Consider the following 15,782-nt stretch of genomic DNA (forward strand, 5'->3'; position numbering starts at 1 on the left):
CAGGAATTAAATAAAAATGAAAATTTATTGAAAAGTTATTCCCCTCTTCATATATGGATATTGTTGGATAGAGCTTGTAAATGAAGCACTTATGCAATTCTCTTGTTTACAGCTCGTTGCCTAGGAGACCGACCACCTATGCTGTCTATCTTGTAAGTGCTGCACTGAAGCTGGCCGGGATTAGGAGGTAAAAGCACACTGCAGCGATCCTTGCCAGCTTCAAAATCGTGCTTACAAGCTTAACTTAAAATGACTTGTAAGCACTGCGTATGTTCTGCAGTCTAGCAGCAGTGGTCGGTCTCTAAAGCAATGAGCAGAAAAAAAAAGAAAAATCTGAATATCTCAAGAGCGGCAGAAAATGTTAAGTAGTAGAGGGCAAAACTGCTTGTATATATTAGAACTATCTGACAATAGCCATTCAAGAAGATGTGAATATACCGCTAAAGACTACACCGGTTTATAGGTGAAACATCTGCAAAATTTGGCGCATTCTATTTGCTAAAATAGTTGCTTTTTTCCCCCTGTCATTCTACAGAGTGGGCAGGGGCCAACAACTTTACTATATTCCAGAAGCCTGGCAAATTTACTATAAAATATGGCAAACCTTGGCCAATAGCAGGCATTATTATAACTTTATACTGCACATTGTAATAAATTAAGCAAAAGTTACTCTGGCTCAACTTCACATTAAAATTGGCGCATAAAAGGTCAAATCTTAAAGGGGTTGTCGACTACTTCACTACTTCTATATTGGTGGCCTAGCCAAAGGTTAATCCAGCACATCCACCGATCAGCTGTTCTCAGCTCCAGGTACTGAAGGCCAGGGAAGTAATGGTGCTCCTTAAAAAGACCAGCTGAGAATAGAGTCTTACAAGCAATTTTTCTTAATATGTGTCATTAAAATTTTGCAATGAATATCTTCTATAGAGCCTGTATTGCTGGCTGCAGAATGAGTCAACTAAGAACCAGTCAGTGAGCTCATCCTGACCGTTTAATGGGAGGGATTGTTACCCTTTTTAGCCACAGACCACATGAAAGTTGAATGTGCAGAGAAACAAAGCCTGTAAAAGCAAAATGGTTCATGAAACCCAATTGTAATTTTTTTATTTTTTTTATTTTTTTATAGCCGTAGATACATGCATTTAAGTTTTTTAAAAAAATGCTTATACAGGTGGACATTGGTCATGTAGTAATAATAACATTATTTATATAGCTCCAACATATTGCGCAGCGCTTACTTTATAACACATAAGACTGGGCAATCAGTTCAATCCATTCACAGTATAAAGTGATAAAACTTTAGGGCTTGTTCACACGCTGCACTTTTGCCTAATTTTTACTGTGGAAAAAAAATGCAGCGTTTTACAGTAGCAGCAAAGTGAATGAGATTTCTGAAAACTAGTGCGGCTTATTTTTTCCTTGCAGATTTGCACCAACCTGTTTTGTCAAATCGGCTGCATGTGGATTGTGTTTTTCATCTATTTAAACAATGGGAAAACGCATAAAAAAAACAGCAAAAAATGTGCATTTAACTCAGCATTTTAACTACCAACATTGTTTTTTTGCTGCAAAAACACCTGCTGCAAACGTAGCCTTAGATGAACGAGTATTGGTAATGTATGATCAGTGAATATCATGTCCTTTGTGCATCATTTGGTATAGTCGCCTGACATTCTCTGTATAACAGCAGATCTTCGATAAATTCAATAATAAATGATGCATGATTGCATGGCCTACAAGTCTCCCTAGACTGGCATGTCATTCTCCACAAAAAGTGACATTACCCCTTAGATGCAAGTCATACAGCCAAATCAGATCTCGTGCTTTGCACTGATGAGAGGCAAAACCCTGAAAACACGTGTCTGCAAATCAAGATTCTGGTTTGGTTTTTATCCCAAGTCATGTGCCCAGGCTTGTTTAAGGGTTGATATTAACTTTTAGGATTGCTACTTCCAATAGGTTGCACTTGAGTTCAAGTCCTCTTCCTCTCTGAAGAGGCAATTTAATTTCCCAGAGGAGCATTGCAAGGCCTATAAGTCTCCTTACACTGGCACGTCACTCTCCAGGAGACATTACCCCTTATAAAAATATTTTCTTGCTATCTTATTTTCTTTCCCATAAGGAAACACTGAAGACTTCCATGCCGCATAATAATTTTGCAATTTTACTGAGAATTGTGACCGACTCTGTGCTGCCATCTTAATCGCACACAAGTTAGAAAAAACTCTTAAAGAAACAGTCACGTTACGATACCTGGTGATTTCTTGGGCGCTCTTGGCTGCATGGCGTATGACTGGCGGGGCAGCAAAGGAGAAGATGGTAAAGAGACAGACACTCCCTTGGTAAAGCCCATTTTGTACAGGTCATCCTCAATTCCCGGACTGACGACTGGATAATCCCCATTATTACCAGTGAATAAAATATGTTGTGTATTTTCATCACCTAGAGAGAGAAAAAAAAAGAGAAAAAAGCATAAAAATAAACCAGTTTCTAAAAATCTCTAATAAAAATCAAATGTTAAAAATATATTTACAGTTTCCTAATTTATGGAATCTGGACACAGAGGTCGTCAGACCAAAATAGTGACCACAGAACACCACGCTTTTAAAGACAATTCTAATGAAGTCTTCCAGTCTGGAATAAAATTCAACCTAGTAATTACAAGGTTAAGAAAACAGAACGTTAAATTGTCAAAAGTGAGTGTCTGCAGCGTTACTTATACTGACGACTGACAGGTCAGCCCCTGGGCATCTTCAGCCGCAAAAGCGAGAAGAGCGGAGATCTAGGCGCTAGATTTCCTGGCCGGCACATGAAGTCACAGTCACAAAGAAAGAGGCGCTAAGGATGGAAGAGTTACTTTAAGTGCTCACAGTGTGACAAAGCACTTAACACCTCATTTACATATTGAAAAAGTAGTGGATTTCAATCTTACGTTATCTATTCTATAGCGGCAAAAAAAAGTGCGTCGCTGTTGACTGTCACAAATTTCCAAAGACCAACAGAAACTTTCTAAAACAATTTGCAAACTAGCCTTGACTTGGTCCAAAAAGAGAAGGGTTTACATAAAACCTGCCCAAAAATGGGGGTTCCTAATCTTTTTTTTTTAATGGTAAAGAGGTAAGCCACTATTTTGTCAAAAAGTATGGTAAGCTCCCCAAACAGGCCACATAAATCCAACCAGGTCCAACCATTTTCCAGCCGATATTATGCAAGTTGTTGAGCGGCAACAAGAAACTCTTGATAAGGCAGGTGTGGCGCTGTTTTTTGCAAAAAAAAAAAAAGTAGCCATGTTTTAAAAACAGGTACTACCTCTAGTAAGAAAGAATCCAGCAACAACAAAGTTCCATGTCATACCTAGTTGTAGACCCAAGAATGCAGAACAAGACAACACGATTCCCACTTTGGTGTTCCTTGGATCCCAGTGCCATGCACAGACTACCTAAGGGCCCCCAGAGCTTGCATAACACAATGTCAATTTCATCTGGAGTGTTCCTTTAAGGAGGCGCAATGATGTATATAAAGAGAGTGGACACCACCTTCACTCTCGTCACTACAGGGTCTCTGGTATCATTGCTGGAGAGTGGTTTGGCCTTGAAGAATGAATCGATTTACCCATCTAATGAAACCGGAGACTTCACTGAGCGCTTACGACAATTTTCCAGCCTATCTATAGCAGCTCTATTGATTAGTCTAGTGCATTTCTTTACTGTTGACTCATAAGACCCAGGTAACTCAGTGTCTGACAACCCCCCAGGAGTACTGACTTACACTTGAACTCCAGAATCCACATATATCAGTTAAGTTGTAAAGGAGTCATCATATGTTGCAAGCAATACACCAAGGATCAGACAGTGACTGTCATACAGCTAGTGGGGCTAAATTGCAATACCAAAGCCATCCTATGCCCAAAAAAGGTGCCATTTAAAAAAAGAATCTTTTTTAAAATCATATACAACCCCTTAAAAGGAAAACTATATTTTCAGAATAAGCTGTCATGTGTACACATGCAGAGTAACACTTTCTGGCCATTATTTGACTTGTACCCTGCATTTTCATTAATTTTTTTCTTTGGAAGTTCTGTTTTGAACTAACAATTGACTCTGAGCTGGTGGGATGAGACTAGCTGTTCTAATCTCTCTCGCACACAAAGATGAGGGATTCCTGCTCTTCATTCCTTCACACACAGACAGAAGCATGGAGGACATTATACAGCAGTACTGATCAGTGTAGATGTGAATCCAGCTCTGGAGTGAGGTAGAAGACTTGTTAGAAAGCTCACCCCAGCCTTTCTAGATCTCCTTCAATTAGTTTTCTCACTCTGATCTTCTATCATTGCCTCGCTCTTCACCATAGAATATACCGGAAACCTCACTGTGCTGGCAGTCTGTCTAGTCTTGTCCAAGACTGAGCAGAGTGGATTTTTTTTTCCCCCAGAGTGGATGAGTGTTTCGGGAGTCATGGGGAGGGAGAAGAAGTGGCTCATAAGTGGGGAAGGAAGCAGATTTCTTTGATAGATTACATAATTGCTTATATTCCCTTGTACTATTGATGTATGCAAAGTTTATTGAAAGTACAATTATCATTTAAAGGGAACCAGTCAACTGCCCTAGAACCCCTAAATCGCCACCATGACTCCACTCTATTCCATTTCTGAATTCTATCAACCTCTTTCTAGTTTTGCAATCTCTATAAACTTTCAACATTTTTATTTTGCGTTTGTGCAAATATCTCAGGACTAGTCTGGAGGGGTGTCGATCCCAACAGACTAGTCCTGACCCCCCATCTTGTAAGCATGTCCCTCTATGGTGGATTTCCATAATTTGTAAAAGCGTAGTCAACACCGGCTCCTTGCATATTGTGCACATGCTTGTGGCATTCTGCATCCGTTATAATGCACTCTAATGCTGGATGTACGCTCCCCAGGTCCATCAGTGCACTGTGCATGTCCAGGGAGGCAAAACTCCACGATCATGTGTGAGATTTACAAGGACCCACCAGTGATGTCGCTCTCACAAATTATGTAAAGTATCGTGGTACCATGGGAGGCAGGACTAGTTTGGGGAAATCAACATCCACCGGACTAGTCCTGATACCTTTGCACAGCGTGAAGGCAGACAAAAAATTTGAAAGTATTTTGAGGTCGGAAAGCCCAAGTTAGGGGTTGGTAGAATGCAGAAATAGTTGGAGACTAGGGATGTGGTGGCCACAACCCAGATCCAATCTATCACTATGACATGTTTAGAACAATACAGCTTTTGGAACCACAAAACTTCCTGAAAGAAAACTCATAAAATTATGGTGAACATCCCAAAAGAGTAGTAAAGCGAGCAAAGATGGGAATATAAGACCCACGACTAAAAGGAAGAAAATAAAGAAGAATGGAGGGAAGCGAATTCGAAATCGGAAATCCATTTGTATAGAATGGCTAATTCAGCCCGGGATTCATGGGAATGCACTGAAAGACGACTTTCCTCTGAACTTGGACACAGCGGTGAAAGATTTACAGGACTCAAGCAGAAAATGAGGAAATAAAAAGCACTTAATGTAAAGACCTTCTCTGCATTACGCCTGTGTTTTATTTGGCTACACAAAGACATTCCCGCTACAATCCTTTGGCTTGTCTTCACCGATGTAATATATGTTCCACATTTCTGCAGCACGTTTCTAACACGGTGGAGAGCAATAATGAAATCGGCTACGTGCGAAGATGGGGACCTTTCATACAGTGGGACAGGCTCACTCTGTGGGGTCCATTTTCTATGCATGATCTTGACCCGATCATTGAAGGGTCATTGATATCTACTAGTCCCTCAACTCTTTGATCAAGTAAAAGTGTGTGGTTCAAAGCACAAGGAAACACAATAGTAATGGACACCACTGAGGAATGAGAAGGTTCCCACCTCATTATAGTGGTGAAAAAGGCACAGAACATCATAGATGGAGGCTTGAATGGTGGGCGTTGAGGGTTATCCTCTAGAATTAATCATTGCAACTCTGAAGTTAATTGATCAAAAACTAAAAACAGTAAAATCCAACTAAAAAAAGGACATTCTGTAAACCAAAAAGAAAAAAAAACAAAACAACCAATGGCTAAAGAGTAAAACCCATCCGGACAATGTAAAATTGACCTCCAAGAGTCTTTCGGGAGAGTGGGCGTACCATAGAAGTTTATTGAGCTGATTAGTATCAGTCTGATCATTTAGCATATTGTCTTGTTCTACACGTAAGACACCAAAATTAAGTTTTGGAGGTACAGTGTGAAGGGGATTATTGGTCAAATACTAGAGGGTTTAGACAGCCGTAAAAAACAAAAAAATTATTTTATCACAAATGGGCACCAACATTGAATAGATGTTCTAAATTGACTTCCACGGACTCCAAATGAGGAAGATATCCATCATGCTGGACTTTTTTATTTAGTCATTGGGCATAGTTGTGGCATACTTAGAAAGTCATTCACGTCAATATCAAAGAAGCATCCTAAAATCAGTCGTATGTACATCAACAGATCCTCACCCCCAAGTCACATAGCAAAGTTCATACCGATCTTTCAACCAATAATTGTTTTAACTTTTGGATTGGTTTTCCATGGGGAAAATTTCAGGTTCTTCTTAAAAGGGACAAGCTGAGTATGGAGTCTTACAGGCAAAGTTCAATGAGAGAAAAGCATGCAAATGAGCTTCTCTTGAAGAACAAAAAAAAAGTTCAGTCTTGCAAAGCACCACCTAGGAGAGTCTACCATAGTTGGCTACCATATAATGTCCAACCCGTTAAAGAGTCTCGTTATATGACCAGGAATAAATGCCAAGGTTTCCTAAACAACCACCTTTAATCGAGAGGGGCTCAACAATAATGGCCACGTGGAATGTGATCAGACCCGTACCAGAATGGTACCCAGCACAACCTCACGACCATTTACAGAAGCATTGGCATTCCTGTACCATGTCTCGCCCATATTGCACAAGATACGAGCAAAGCGGCTGTTTAGAGGAGTAAGGATGTACATTCATCTTAGACAAGAGAGTACAATGCTGCTGGCAAAGACTACTTACATGGTTTCAGTGGCAACTCCAGCTGGGTATTCGGGAGATGACACTGGAACCCAAGGTTGGGGTATTACACCACTGGCTGAAAATATGCTGAAAAGAAGTGCAAAACTCAAGTTTTTGGGCTGCAGACTGGGGCTGGTACCAAATTTGTTCTAGAGTCCATAGTAATCTAGTCATGGATTGACAAGTCATTAAACAAGAGTGTAAAATTTGTAGAATATGGTCACCTATGATTTCAAATCTATTGGATGGGGTTTCATTAAAGTTACAGACTTTCTTAACCATCATAGAGGCCGGCAGAGGAAGGCAGCTCCATTGTCCTTCATGTTCCTTCTTCAAATTGTTAATGATTGTGGAAAGGACTGAGCTGCTCGTTACTTTGTTCCGTCTGTCTTGGCCGACAGCACATGTTCCATTACATCCACATTCGCTAATGTGCAAGGAACGGAAATGTATGGGCAACACTATGATTTCATCTAATTTATACTTTTCCAACTCCTTTGAGCCGAGTCTTACTTCAGTATTATGATTCTCTATCGTGGGCGGCTGGGTCAATGGGCACACGTCCCGGTGACAGACTCTCAAAGTATTCTATTGATGCTTTATAAAAGCTCTAACTCTGCAGCGCCACCCGTAGGTCAAGGCAAATTAGGTCTAATAAAGTGGGAGCTTAGTTTCTGCCAATTCACGGTACATTATGGCCAAATCTTATCATATAATGACCGCTTTGAATTAACAGGGGTATCAAAAATATACGTATTCTCTGCATAGATAATGGATCAGTTGCACCCACAAACAGTAGGGAGATCAACATATACAGTGGGAAAAATAAGTATTTGATACACTGTCGATTTTGCAAGTTTTCCCACCTACAAAGAATGGAGAGGTCTGTAATTTTTATCAACTGTGAAGGACAGAATCTTAAAAAAAAATCCAGAAAATCAAATTGTATGACTTTTACATAATTCATTTGCATTTTATTGCATGAAATAAGTATTTTATACAATAGAAAAACAGAACTTAATATTTGGTACAGAAACCTTTGTTTGCAATTACAGAGGTCAGACGTTTCCTGTAGTTCTTGACCAGGTTTGCACACACTGCAGCAGGGATTTTGGCCCCCTCCTCCATACAGATCTTCTCCAGAACATGGTGTTTCAGCTCCCTCCAAAGATTTTCCATTGGGTTCAGGTCTGGAGACTGGCTAGGCCACTCCAGGACCTTGAAAGGCTTCTTATGAAGCAACTCCTGAGTTGCCCTGGCTGTGTGTTTCAGGTCATTGTTATTCAGAAATGGCTCATAAGTGGAGAAGAAGCAGATTTGTCAGATAAGACATTACAAACCTCCTAATATTCACCTGTACTATTGATTTATGCAAAGTGTGTTGAATCAATGGTGACCATTTAAGCAAAATATGGTATCTTTGTGACATCTGGGGGAAGAAAATTTGAAAAATATAGTGTCCATAAAAAAAAAAACAGACTTCACTAGACTAACCTTTGCCCAACATCAATGTGCCAGATGCCTCGACACCGTATCTGCTTTAGCAAGCAGAAAGTCTACTAAGCCACAGGTTGAAGGATCTCCAACGTTTAGAAGAGCAAAGTATCATGAATGCCAGTTGAAGGAACCTCAGCCATCTCTTATGCATTTACGTGTCCTCTGCTAGTCGGCCCTCCATTTGTTTTTCACATTGACAGACTGATTGCACTTCACAGCTACCTCACAAATTCCACTGGCATGTCTCCAGTCTCTGGGACGTCTCAGCTCTGCACACTGTGTCCGCTCTGCTATCTTAGGGCACTTTTCCTGTTGCAGCAGAGGGATGGGGCATAGATAAAAGTTCACCCGAGCAATGCACCTCACAAACATCTCCAGCAAGAGTCAATATTTCCAGACCCCATGGGTGCACAATGGCCTCCGCATTCCCTTTCTGTCTGGTGAATGAAGGAGGACTCCGTGTGTGCTCAGGAGGGCGATGAACTCGTAGAGGCACCCGGCTGTCAGCTTCTTTCTGTAAAGGAGTGCCACATTTTTCTTACAGTCACTGACAAATTTTTCTTCTGGAAACAAAGAATGTGAGATATATAGGAAAGTGAAACACGCAGAAACAGAAGAAAGCGGATATTCCGCGTCCATCTCATACATTAACCTTTACATATAACGAGGCCTCAACAACCTCAATAGCAACAATCCCGGGCTGGCATGTCATTGTCCTTTAGTGTGAGAAATCGCCTTCAGGAAGCGGCAAAGCCGTGCTGTAGATATGAAGGATGTGCAAAAATGTCCCATGGGTCTCCATCACAAACCGATAGCATTTTCCGTCATATTAAAAAATAGCCATTGCAGCCGTCTCAAAAGGAAATGGAATTTAAACTGATGACACTTTCCCTTTATGCGAAGTGGATTTTTAAAATTTTTCAATATTACTATTAGAAAGAAATTTGAAAATTTTCACACTGGCCACTAGGCCTAATAGTAGACTCCCATTTCCGGTTGGGCACATGCACATTAGCAGCAATAGACTGAGTCAGACCCTGCTAAAATGTATTTAATAATTATAGTGCTCTAATCTGTGCAAAGGTCATTGTACAGGAGGAGGAGGTGAGCTGTGACATTACCCATTGTGAATAGTGGATTTTAGGTTATCTACTGTATATAGAGGTGTTATCAGTCATTGTACAGGAGAAAAAGGAGGTGAGTTGTAAAACACCTAGTGTGAATGGTGGAACCCCAGCCTTCTACTGTACATAGAGGTGTTAAAAGTCACTGTGCAGAAGGGGAGGTGGTGAGCTGTGACATAACCTATTGGATAGTGGATCCTTTGTAATTTACTCTGTATATAGAGGTGTTATCAGTCATTGTACAGGAGGAGGTGAGCTGTGATATCACCTATTGTGAACAGTGGATCCTGTGTCATCTATTCTGTATAGGAGGTGTTATGAGTAATTGTACAGGAGGAAGAGGTGAGCTGTGACATCACCTATTGTGAATGGTGGATCCTGTGTTATCTACTGTATATACAGGTGTTATCAGTCATTTTAATCCTGCCTGCGGGGATAAAGACAGCTAAAAAGTCATATCTACAGAACATGGAGTTTGAGTCTTGTATATGGCCAGGTGCCATTCAGATTAAAGTCTATCAATGTCATACAGGAAATTAGACTCCATCAGATCAGGGGCTCCCCTTACTGGAGAGCATTCCGGCTTATAAAGGGGTATCCTGAGCATACAGACCCGCTTCTAGGACTTCTATATTCTTAGATAAAAGGCATATCATACTTTCGAGGAAGCCCATTTTAAGGAAGAAATTGTCACATGCAAATGGTTTTCCCGAACACGTCTCCCCTCGCGATGTCCCCTGTTGTCCCCATGTTTCTTCCATGCTCACTCCTCTCCTTTACCATCACCGCTGAATGCGTTGTTGGACACGAAGACTTCGTAATAAGACAAAGCATCCGGTTTCACACACAAGAAACTTTCCAGAATAGTTTGAGAGATTTGCCAACTTTTCCCAGACGTTATGTTAAGAGTTGGTAAGGATGTCGTACGTGGGCAAGGATTGACTTTTAAGCTGCCCATACACATTCGAGAAAAATCACCCACATCAATACTGTCTGCAGTGGGCAATGGCAATCTGTCTGCCAACATAGCAATTGGTCATGTTGGATTTTTTTGATGGTCAGAGAACTCCTTGGAAATTAAGTGAACTATTGCAAAAAAGGAGGACAACTTGTATCCATTTATTTGACGATTATAATTATGAACTTTGCCAAGAATCTGTAAATGGAAGGTTCATGTGTTTAGATTAAGAACGCAATCATTAATCAGTGTCCCAACCCTAAAATATCTCATCACAAGATAAATATGCTGCATATTAGGCTACAAAGATTTAGACTATCCTGGTATTCCAAGCAATTCATCAAAGGACATTGCTGAAATATTTCACACTTTTAGTTTAGACATCGAAAACTGAGAAATAAATGGGAGGCAGAATCATAGAATGGTAGAGTTGGAAGGGACCTCCTGGGTCATCTGGTCCAACCCCCTGCTCAAAGCAGGATTCACTAGATCATCTCAGACAGATGTCTGTCCAGCCTCTGTTTGAAGACGTCCATTGAAGGGGAACTCACCACCTCTCGTGGCAGCCTGTTCCACTCATTAATCACCCTAACTGTCAAAAAGTTTTTTCTAATATCTAATCTGTGTCTCCTCCCATTTAGTTTCATCCCATTGCTTCTAGTCTTTCCTTGTGCAAATGAGAATAAAGATGATCCTTCTACAATGTGACAGCCCTTGACATATTTGTAGACAGCTATTAAGTCTCCTATCAGTCTTCTTTTTTGCAAGCTAAACATTCCCAAATCCTGCAACCGTTCCTCATAGGACATGTTTTGCAGACCAGTCACCATTCTGGTCGCTCTTCTCTGAACTTGCTCCAGTTTGTCGATGTCTTTTTTAAAATGTGGTGCCCAAAACTGTACACAGTATTCCAGATGAGGTCTGACCAAAGAGGAGTAAAGACCGATAATGACTTCACGTGATCTAGACTGTATGCTTCTGTTAATACATCCCAGAATTGTATTTGCCTTTTTTGCTGCTGCATCACACTGTTGACTCATGTTCAGTCTATGATCTATTAGTATACCCAAGTCTTTTTCACATGTACTGTTGCTTAGCTCTATTCCTCCCATTCTGTATATGCTTTTTTCATTTTTATTGCCCAGATGTAGTACTTTGCATTTTTCCCTGTTAAAAACCATTCTGTTGGTTGCTGCCCACTGCTCCAGTTTATTTAGGTCTTTTTGAATCCTCTCTCTCTCTTCTCTAGTATTAGCTATCCCTCCTAGCTTTGTGTCATCAGCAAATTTAATCAGTTTACCCTCAATTGCTTCATCTAAATCATTGATAAAGATGTTGAACAATACAGGTCCCAGGATGGAGCCCTGTGGTACCCCACTTGAGACATTCATCCAGCTGGATGTGAAGCCATTTACAACCACCCTTTGAGTCCGATCACTAAGCCAGTTATGAATCCACCTAACAGTTGCCTGGTCCATTGCATACTTGGTCATTTTTTCAATAAGGATGGTGTGAGATACTTTGTCAAATGCTTTGCTGAAGTCAAGATATACTATATCTGCAGCATTTCCCTGATCCACCCAGTCAGTGATTCTGTCATAGAAGGAAATTAAGTTAGTCTGACATGACTTGTTAGTTACAAACCCATGCTGACTCTGGTTAATCACTTCATTCTTATCCATGTACTTACATACATGTTGTTTAATAATTTGTTCAAAGATCTTTCCTGGTATAGAAGTCAGACTCACCGGCCTATAGTTCCCTGGGTCCACCTTCTTCCCCTTTTTGAAGATAGGAACAACATTTGCTCTTCTCCAGTCTTCTGGGACTTCTCCTGTTCTCCAAGAATTTTCAAAGATTATGGAGAGTGGTTCTAAAATTTCTTCTACGATCTCCTTCAGTACTCTGGGGTGTAATTCATCTGGACCTGGAGACTTGAACTCATTTATGTTAGCTAAATATTCCCTCACAATCTTTCTGTTTACAGATAACTTGGATTCCTCTATTCCTTTAAAAGGACAGTGAAGATCAGTTGATGTTACATTTTCTTTCTGAGAGAAAACAGATGCAAAATAGGAATTAAAAAGTTCGGCCTTCTCAACATCCTCTCTTACCATTTCTCCATTTTCATCCTGTAAAAATCCTATAGCATCTTTGACTTTTCTTTTACTTTTGACATACCCCCAAAATCCTTTTTTATTGCTTTTGACATCTCTTGCAAGCCTTAATTCATTGTCAGCTTTAGCTAACCTGATACGTGCCCTGCAGGATCTGCAGACTGCATTATAATCTTCTTTAGATATGCCTCCCTCTTTCCATTTAATAAACATTTCTTTCTTTCTTTTTAGCATGTGTTTAAGTTCTGTGTTCATCCATCCTGGTTTCCTTAAATGCTTCCCATTCTTCCTACTTTTCGGGATTGTTAACGATTGTGCTTTGAGAATCTCATTTTTAAAAATTTCCCATCCTTCCTGGACATTTTTGTCCTTAAGGACATCCAGCCATTGGATCCCTCCTATTCTCTTTCTGAGTCTCTTAAAATCTGCCTTTCTAAAATCTAACCTTGAAGTTTGAGTCTTCACATGTCTTCCTCCTCTAGTTATCCAAAATTCTATAATAGCATGATCGCTGCCTCCTAGGGTCCCAGCCACCTTTACCTCCTCAAACCATTTCCTCCCTGTTTATAAGGATTAGATCCAAAGTAGCAGATCCCCTTGTTTTCTCCCCTACCTTTTGGAAGATAAAGTTGTCAGCAAGAGAGGATAAGAATTTGCTTGACCTGTTAGTTTTACTTGAGAGAGATTCCCAACAAATGTCTGGATAGTTGAAATCTCCCATGACCACTACGTCATATTTTTTGGAGAACTTGGTCATTTGATACATAAAGAGTTCATCCATATCTTCAGCTTGCCCAGGTGGCCTGTAGTAAATGCCTACAATGGTGTCCTTTCCGTTGTTCTCTCCTTGTTTTCTTACCCAAACAGTTTCCACAGAACTCCCAGTCTCTGAAGCTTCAATCTCTGTGCAGATATACGCTTTTCTAACATACAATGCAACACCTCCTCCTCGTTTATCAAGTCTGTTTCTTGCAAATAAGTTGTATCCTTTTAGCCTTTTATTCCAATCATGTGTATCGTCCCACCAAGTTTCAGTGATTCCAATGACATCATATTCCTTTTCCTGCATTAGTAGTTCCAATTCTCCTTGTTTGTTGCCCATGCTTTGTGCATTTGTATAAAAACATTTTCGTTTGTGATTGGTTTCTCTTCCTCCCATATTTTTATTATTTAGATTTTTTTGTCTTTGTTCTTCTTTTCCACTTCCAGTAGCAGAGATCTCAATAGTATTTGTCAGCTGTATGGCTTTTTCTGGCCTTTTGCTTCCCTTCCCACATTGTTCTAGTTTAAAGCTCTTCTGATGAGTGTAGCAAGGCGACTTCCAAATACATGTTTTCCAGTCTTCGTAAGGTGCACCCCATCTCTAGCAAGTAGTCTATCGTATAGGTAATTCATTCCGTGATCCAGAAATCCAAATCCTTGTTGACGGCACCATCGACGTAGCCAGTTGTTCACCTGTAGAATCTTATTCCACCTCATTGTTCCATGGCCATCCACTGGGAGGATGGATGAGAAGACCACCTGCGCTCCCAATTCTTTCACTTTCTTGCCTAAGTCTTCAAAGTCACTGCAGATGGTTTCCAGGTCCTTTCTTGCGGTGTCATTTGTCCCCACATGTATTAGCAGGAATGGGTAGTGATCTGTAGGTCTGAAGAGTCTTGATATCCTGTCAGACACATCTTTAATTTAGATAGGAGAAGGAGATTATTTACAGTTTCTAAAAAAAAATAAAAAAATATAGTGGGTAAAATGTGTTTTGGGGACTTAAAGGGGTACTCTGGTTTTAGCAAGGTCATTGCATTAGGATTTTTCAATATTTCTGTATGGATTGTTCACTTTTTCCAAGGACTGCGCTTTCTCTCTCAATAGGAATCCTCACTGCTTCCACCGGAGAAAAATCTAATATCAAATGTGCAATGAAAGGCCATGGATATTTTAGACAAACTGATAGGACTTAAACTGATACACACACGAATATATGGGAAACATCACCAATAAGCAAGTGGGTAAACATTAATGCTATGAATACAACCAATGTGAAAGAAATTGATGCTACAAAAGTTCTAAGGGAAAAATTCTAAGATGTCAAAAGATCAGAGGGCTAAGTAGTCATGATCAAAGAGTCGTGTAGTTACATCCACAAAAGGAAGCACACACAACGTGCGTTTCGGTGATGCTTCGTCTAAGCAAAGTTTCAGGCAAGCGTGGATGCACAAAGTAAGAATGCTTTCAAAAATAGAATTAATAATTTATTTTTAAACAAAAGAGAAGTTAAAAATCAGTATTTGGTGTGACCGCCCTTTACCTTCATCAAATCTTCTAGGTACACTTGCACAGTGTTTTGCCACACGCTGGACCTCATCTTCACCCACCTCTGTTCCCTATCTAACCTCTCTAACTCACCTCTCCCTCTGACCACAACCTACTCACATTCTCTACCCTCTCCTCTCGAGGGCAACAATCCCCACTCCACAAACTTGCATACCCTCGCAGAAATCTCAAACACCTTGACCTACACGCACTCTCTGAATCCCTTCTCCCTCTTACAGACATTAGTTCCTTACATGATGCAGATGTTGCTGCCACTTTATACAACACCACAACAGCTGCAGCTCTCGATTCGGTCGCCCACCTCACACATACCAAAGCTCGCACAATCAACAGACAACCCTGGCAAACCAGCCTAACTAAAGAACTGCGACGGGCCTCCAGGGTTGCTGAGCGTAGATGGAAAAGGTCCCACTCCAATGAGCACTTCATCGCATTCCAACAGTCCCGTCCCTCACTACCTTCAAGTCCACACTCACTGCAGCAAAACAAACATACTTCTTATCTCTCATATCGTCCCTGTCTCACAACCCCAAACAACTATTCAACACCTTCAATTCTCTCCTCCGTCCCCCAGTGCCTCCTTCCTCTCCTCTTATTTCAGCCGAAGACTTTGCCTCATTCTTCAAACAGAAGATTGACACCATCAGACAAAGCTTTTACCTAAAGCCCCCACAGCCCCTCCCCACACCTACTCAACCCTCCT

General features: G+C 40.6%; 1 protein-coding gene across 3 annotated transcripts in view; it reads right to left on the bottom strand.

Moving 5' to 3' along the window:
- TANC1 (tetratricopeptide repeat, ankyrin repeat and coiled-coil containing 1) overlaps window positions 1-15,782 on the bottom strand; it is a 201,844-nt gene that overhangs the window by 102,395 nt on the left and 83,667 nt on the right. For all 3 annotated transcript variants that reach the window (XM_073647121.1, XM_073647119.1, XM_073647118.1), the window contains exon 3: window positions 2,254-2,442. In XM_073647121.1, the coding sequence (XP_073503222.1) occupies window positions 2,254-2,442 (189 nt within the window). The remainder of the gene's footprint in view (window positions 1-2,253; window positions 2,443-15,782) is intronic.

This window comes from Phyllobates terribilis, unplaced genomic scaffold (genome assembly GCF_046119375.1).
Source record: "Phyllobates terribilis strain yellow unplaced genomic scaffold, ASM4611937v1 Scaffold_9__5_contigs__length_417890890, whole genome shotgun sequence".
NCBI lineage: Eukaryota > Metazoa > Chordata > Amphibia > Anura > Dendrobatidae > Phyllobates > Phyllobates terribilis.